Source organism: Ambystoma mexicanum, chromosome 3q (genome assembly GCF_040938575.1).
Source record: "Ambystoma mexicanum isolate Mex_15411 chromosome 3q, UKY_AmexF1_1, whole genome shotgun sequence".
Lineage (NCBI taxonomy): Eukaryota > Metazoa > Chordata > Amphibia > Caudata > Ambystomatidae > Ambystoma > Ambystoma mexicanum.
This window is the reverse complement of record NC_090926.1, coordinates 321,305,732-321,311,731: the sequence shown is the minus strand read 5'-3', so window position 1 is coordinate 321,311,731 and position 6,000 is coordinate 321,305,732. Positions and strand designations below refer to the sequence as shown.

Genomic DNA, 6,000 nt, shown 5'->3' with positions numbered 1-6,000 from the left:
TGGTACCGGACGAGAGCGGTGGCCTGGCCCATTTGCCGAGTCACCTGGTTCGAGGGGACACAGGTGAGGAGAGCCCAATCCGGGAGGCAGGCAGGAGGTATCCCTAGAGGACAGGGAGGGGTAAGCCTGCCCATCTCAGTGACTATGTGTTGGACCCCTGAACCGGTGCCCGGTCCGCGGACTCAGCGTGAACTTGTGGGCCTGGGAGGGAAGTAAATAAAGGGGTGTGTGTTAAGTTTGCAGTGGAATGTTGAAGTTATACATGTTCCTCCTATTGTATGTGTTCATTATGAAAAAGGAGGAATGTGGTGTGTGCTCCTATAATGGCACACATGCTACGGAGTGACGCAACTCTGTTGCGTGCGCACGTAATAAATGGAGCGTGCCACCGATCGCCAGTGCGACCATGGAGCCCGGACAGAGAACACTGTGTCATGTTTGTTCCATATGCTGGGGGGGGGGGGCTCACTGGGCCGGAGGGGCACACCGGCAACCATCTACAAGCCCCACAGCCACTTCCACCCCCTCCTTACTGGTTAAGCACTGCGTTGAAACCCAACTTCACTTGAAACCCATGTCAGATCCACCGTTTCCCCCATTGGTGAACTAAACAGCACTCATTTTACTTTCCTGGCATTGGAGCGCATTGAAGCAGGCACCGGCAGCACAGCACGTTGCCGCTAAAAGCACATACAATTCAATGTATCAGTTGTAGCTTCCCATGTACTTATTCTTATTGGTGCACGTTTTGGGAGTGTGTAATTTGTGGCTACTTCTCATTAAGTTTGGGTGTATACCCCAACTAAGGTGATATATTTGTGAATATGTACGGGTCTGCCTGTTTGGTTCATCACATCACCCAGCGTGGCTAAGCTTCATGTGGTGTGTCTCTGGGAGGGACAGTTGCTTCCTTTCTCGGCAGAGCTTGCATACTTCTCGGTGTATTTTGCAGAAGGTGCTGCATGCGTGGTGTATCTGTTTTCCGGGGGCGGTGCTGGCTGCCCCCGGCTCCTCCCCCCTTGAAGTAGCCGCGGGACCTCCCGCCAGTGGCAGAGCCTCGGCTGAGAGCGCAGCACAGTGGACCCCTCCCGGCAGCGCCTCGTTTATTCCCCAGCCCCACGAGCTCACCGCCGGCCTCTCCCATGACCCTCCGCCGCCAGCAGCCCCCGGGGCTCGGCTCCTCGCATCTCCAGGACTCGGAGGTCGGACGCCCGCAGGGAAGCTGGAGAGCAGGGGACATGTACCGAGCCCTGGCCGTGTCCGGAGGCACCCTGCCCAGGGGCAGCAAAGTAAGAGCACTAGAGGGGGTAACTGTGGGCCAGCGTGGCAGAGGTGTGGGGGGGCGGGTATGGGATGCCCACAGTGTAGTTCATAAGGCGTTCCCCTTGACGTGACTCGTACACGTTTTCCAACGAGAGACTTTGAGAATGTGTAGACGGAGCAACGTCACCCTCCCAGGACTACATGGCTCTCTAAAGTTCTCCCCATTTTGCATTGTGGGGAGCAGACACTTCCCCTCCTGGTATCTGGGCTATTATTGACGCCCTTTACAAACGCCCAGGGATGTTTTTGCAGCATAAACGGAGGGGGGTTTTGTTTGCGATGTGTTGGGGATATTTGGCGAGGAGTTGTAGCGTTCCCTCCACCCCTCGGACGTGGGAATGGGGTGCTTGTGTAACGGGCTGGCGCCGCAGTCTGGGTTGCATAGCAGTCTGCCCGGGCCCGGCTCGCACATGTGCAAGTTGCTGCGCTCTGGGCTTGAAGGAAGGGAGTCCCGCTGCGCAGTGCTGCCGCTTTCATGCGTGTGCCCTGCAGCCCAAGCCTGCATGGAGAGGGTTGAGCGCTTCACAGCCCCGTTCAGGAGAGCTCCACAGGTGTCACTCATTGAGCGGCTTGTCCTGGGCCTGCCGCAGCATCGCTCCATCCTCCTTCGGAGACTTCTACTTGGCTGCTTTACCCAGCTGCCAACGTCTCTAACTAGGATACCGCCCCCCTCTGCAACGTCTCCCGAACCTCACTCGCCACCTCTGTGCACTGCCCCTGGAGGGGGACTATCCCCGTGCAACCCCTGCCTTTTTACATTCCATCTTCTAGCCTTGACATGTAGGCATACATGAGCGCTCCTCTGCCCAACTCCCATCTCTCTGCTGCTGCTGCCCACTTGCACTCAGCCCCCTCTCCAACACATCCGTCGCTTGTCTCCCCCTGCACCTTGTGTTGCTCCACTCTACGTAGCCGCCCCCCTGCCCCCAACACTGGAGCTCACTAACTCCTCAATAAGTTACGGTGGGTTTGAAAAGGCCTGCGTGCCCACAATGCCTTGCTCCTGATGTGTCTCTCAACTGGAGGGGAGCTTCAGTGATGGCTACTGGGTGCCGTTGTGGCATGTGTGACTTGGCTGAAATGCATTCTCCTACATATATATCTCGGGTCTCAACATTTGCACTAGCCTTTGGGTATTGATAATTCCCTATTGGGGAGTAAGGAATGGTGTGCCCGTGGAGAGCTGGGTGGCGAGTCATTTTTGATGCCTGAGTAATAAGCTTGCGGCATTAAATCTTTGTGTGTGTGTATATATATATAATGCCCGTAATATACGTAAACACCGCAAAGTGTCATCTTGTACCCGCCACCTCCTCGTGTCATTGCTACACCCGGCTACTGCTTCTGCCACTTGTGTACTCGTGGAAGGCACCCAGCCTTGCGTGCTCATGTACGGACCTTCTTGATGACGTGCTAATTTGCTGCCCAAATGAGTGCAGATGTTATCTTTGGGTGGCTTTGTACGGGTCAGTGGACGTGGCTTTTCCTGCTTGCAGACTGCTTTTTGGTTGTTTTGCCCAGGCATGTTGGGGTGGGCTATATAAGAATGCAATCTGGGGGGGGGGGGTGTTCTTTGGATGGTTACTCTGTCAGCCAAACACTGACCTGCCGAAAGTGTCTTTGGTTGCTATGGAGGGGGTATTGTCAGCCAATCGCCCACCCACACGGCCGGCCCCTCCGAGCATTGTATTATGAGAGTTAGCCCTCCCCTCCAGGAGGTGGGGGCCTGCTGCCTCATGCTAGTAGGGCAAGAGCTTGGCGTGAGGGTGCCAGCCGCACTGTCCTGGGGCCACTGGCAAAGTGACCAGACCAGGAGTGATGCTGTGGGCGATACAGTCCTGTGCCCCAGGGGTGGCCGGCACTAGTATTCTGCAGCACGGCCGCGATTTGTACCGAATACCAACTTAAAACCTAGCAAAACCCTAACCGACCTGGCAGCCAGAATCAAGTGTTGGAAAAGATGGGGGCGTAACCGCATCATTAAACTGTGTGCCACTCTAAGGAGACCCCAAACCGTACATGCTGAGCCAGGCTCTTGGGGGGGGTTGTGGGTGTCGGGTGCAGGCACTGTCCAAGTAGGCATGTTATCGCTGTACACGCACGCTTTGTGGTATTTGCGTCTTCGCACTCTGAAGGAGCCCGTTTGACAGAACTTCTGCCATGTGGGTGGCCTCTTGGTGCTAGGTTCTGAAAGGGACGAGGGAAAGGTTGGAATGGAGGTTGGTGCGTGTAAGGGGGTTGGGCAGGATATGAACCCGAGGTGTGGATGCGTGCATACCCGAGGCACACATTCGCAGTGTGCAAGTTGGGTTAGGGCGCGTGCAGTGCGTGGCACCTGTTTATTTGCTTGCTTAATCACTCGTGGTGGTGTGGAGTGATGTTTCGGTGGCGAGGTGGTCTGCAAGGTGCCGGGGTAGCTGGGTGCGAGTTTGGAGGCAGGAGAGGGGCTGTCGGGCAGCTGCTGTGTATGTTTGCTGGACGTGTGTAGTGTAAGAGTGAGGAGGAGTCGATGAGTGATTTGGTTGTCCAAGACCATGTCTGTAAGTGCTTGTAATTTCGATAAGTTTTGAATCAGAAGTGCCTAAATGCACGTCTGTGTTCAAAGTTAATTCTACTATATGTGTATACTTGGCTACAGGAAAAAACCCACCGTAGATTGGAGGTAATGGCGGGAAGTTGCTTGCACCATGCAGGCTACCCCCCCCCCCCGCCCCCGTGTGGGTGAACTAAAGCAGCAGGCAAGGTTTGAAAGCAGATGGCCAGGCCCCTCATTACGGCGTTTATCCGTGGGTCTCGGATGTCGTCTACAGTAATGCCTTGTCTTGCATCTTTGTTTTGTGCATATACGTATCGCACCTAAAACCTTCAACTGTTCCATAGAAGTGTAGCCTTTGCTGTGCTTTTGTGAAGTCTGTATGAAGTATATCTCCCATCGTCCACCACGCTGTGGCATAAAGGCGAATGCCCATTGCTGATCCATGTCTGCAGTGTTTCAGACACACCATGCTCTGCAGACCCTTCTTCAGGCTGTACCCGATATTGAAAGGTCTTGGCGGTTCTAATAGTTGTTCTTGGGTTTGTAGATGTGGGCCCTCCTCCGTATTGATTGTTCAAAGGTCAGCAACTGTGTGTGTGTAATTTGGTTGCCCAGGTTCCCTGATAGAGGTCCCCCCCCGCACCCGTGCAACAGTCTACTATATACATGTTTCCCTAACTGGTGTACCGCGATCTGTTGCTGCCCAAAGCAAGGCCTGTGCTCGATAAATCTCACAATAGAGTGGAGGCTACTGGTGGCCCAGCTCGGCCAGTGCTTCCCAGAGTGGCAACGGTTTTCGCTGCAGGGCTGTTTTTTCATATATGGACTTTCATTGTGGTGTAGCTTTGCTAACGCTTCAGTGACTACAGCTAGGGTTGACCTACCCTGCTGCCTCATCGTCAATAGGTGATCCAATGACCACAATAATCATACCACCTATGTTTAAAACCCTCATTGCTGGGTATGCTCCTAGCAGCATTTAGCTAAAGGAGGATTGGGTTCGGGAACTTTGAAACATTCCTTTTTTTTCTTATACCTGTCCTCAACAAATGTAGGAGATTGATGACCAAAGTGCACATGTCCCAAAGAGAGGCCAATCTTCAAGGGTTCCAATTCATGTCAGTTCATCCAAATCTTTGCCTCCAAAATTAAGATTACCAAAATTACTCTCTCCCGACCTTCCTCACACCACCTCCCTCTACATTTTACTCTGCCTACTCCACCATCATCCTCTGCCTCCATCTCCCACTATAGTCACACAAATACCTACAACATACTCTCTATTGATGATTGTGCCCCATCAGACCCTCTTGCTCCTCAGCTGGTCAAGCCTATTGCCCCTTTAGTGGCCTCTCTCCTTGCTGAACTCCTCAACCTGTCCTTCGACTCTGCTTGCTTTCCCTCTGTTTCAGCCGCTGTCCTCCCTCTCCTAAAAAAGAAAGGGGCTGTCCCTAACCTACTGGCTAACGTTTGCCCTGTTTCTTCTTCCACACTGCTGTAAAGTGCTTGACAAGTGTTCAACCTTCTTACCAATTTCTTAGACGTCCACAACCTTCGAACCCCCCCCCCCCAAAGAAGCTTTTCACTCCTGTAAGTCAACAGAAACTGCTCTTGTGAAGGTGCCCAGCTTCATCTCCTCTGCTAAGCACTCAAACCTATCCTTTATCAGAATGTTCCTTGACCTGTCTGATGCCTTTGACACGGTCACTCTGATCTACTTAATACTCTTCCTTCTTGATATTTGTGATCAACCCGCTCCTCTGTCAGTGTTCCACAAGGCTTTGTCTTGGGTGCGCTCCTCTTTGCACTCTACACTTCAGCTCTGGGAGCACTAATCTCCTCCTCTGTGTTCTCATAGCAACTCTTTGCAGACAACACCCAAATCCTCTTCTCTTTTCCTGAACTCGGCTCTGATCTCTCTATCAACATTTCCAACTGTCTCTGCCATTAAATATTGTTCTCTTGACAAGAGCATTAACTTCGATAGCAGGACTCTTTGAACACTTCGGCTCTTTCTCCTTGCTCCACTTGCGTGGCATGCTCTTCCCCCGGACATCCGAGAAACAGTCCACAAGGATTTGTTCAAAACCAAACTAAAAGCCTACCTCCTCGCTCAGTTACCCTCTTAACGAACCTCTCAT

General features: G+C 52.9%; 1 protein-coding gene across 1 annotated transcript in view; it reads left to right on the top strand.

Moving 5' to 3' along the window:
* Nucleotides 1-1,054: 1,054 nt before the first annotated feature.
* The window catches only part of TAMALIN (trafficking regulator and scaffold protein tamalin), a 95,709-nt gene continuing 90,763 nt past the window's right edge, over nucleotides 1,055-6,000 (top strand). The window contains exon 1 of the mRNA XM_069653895.1: nucleotides 1,055-1,289. Coding sequence (XP_069509996.1) covers nucleotides 1,143-1,289 — 147 coding nt within the window. The 5' untranslated portion in view covers nucleotides 1,055-1,142. The remainder of the gene's footprint in view (nucleotides 1,290-6,000) is intronic.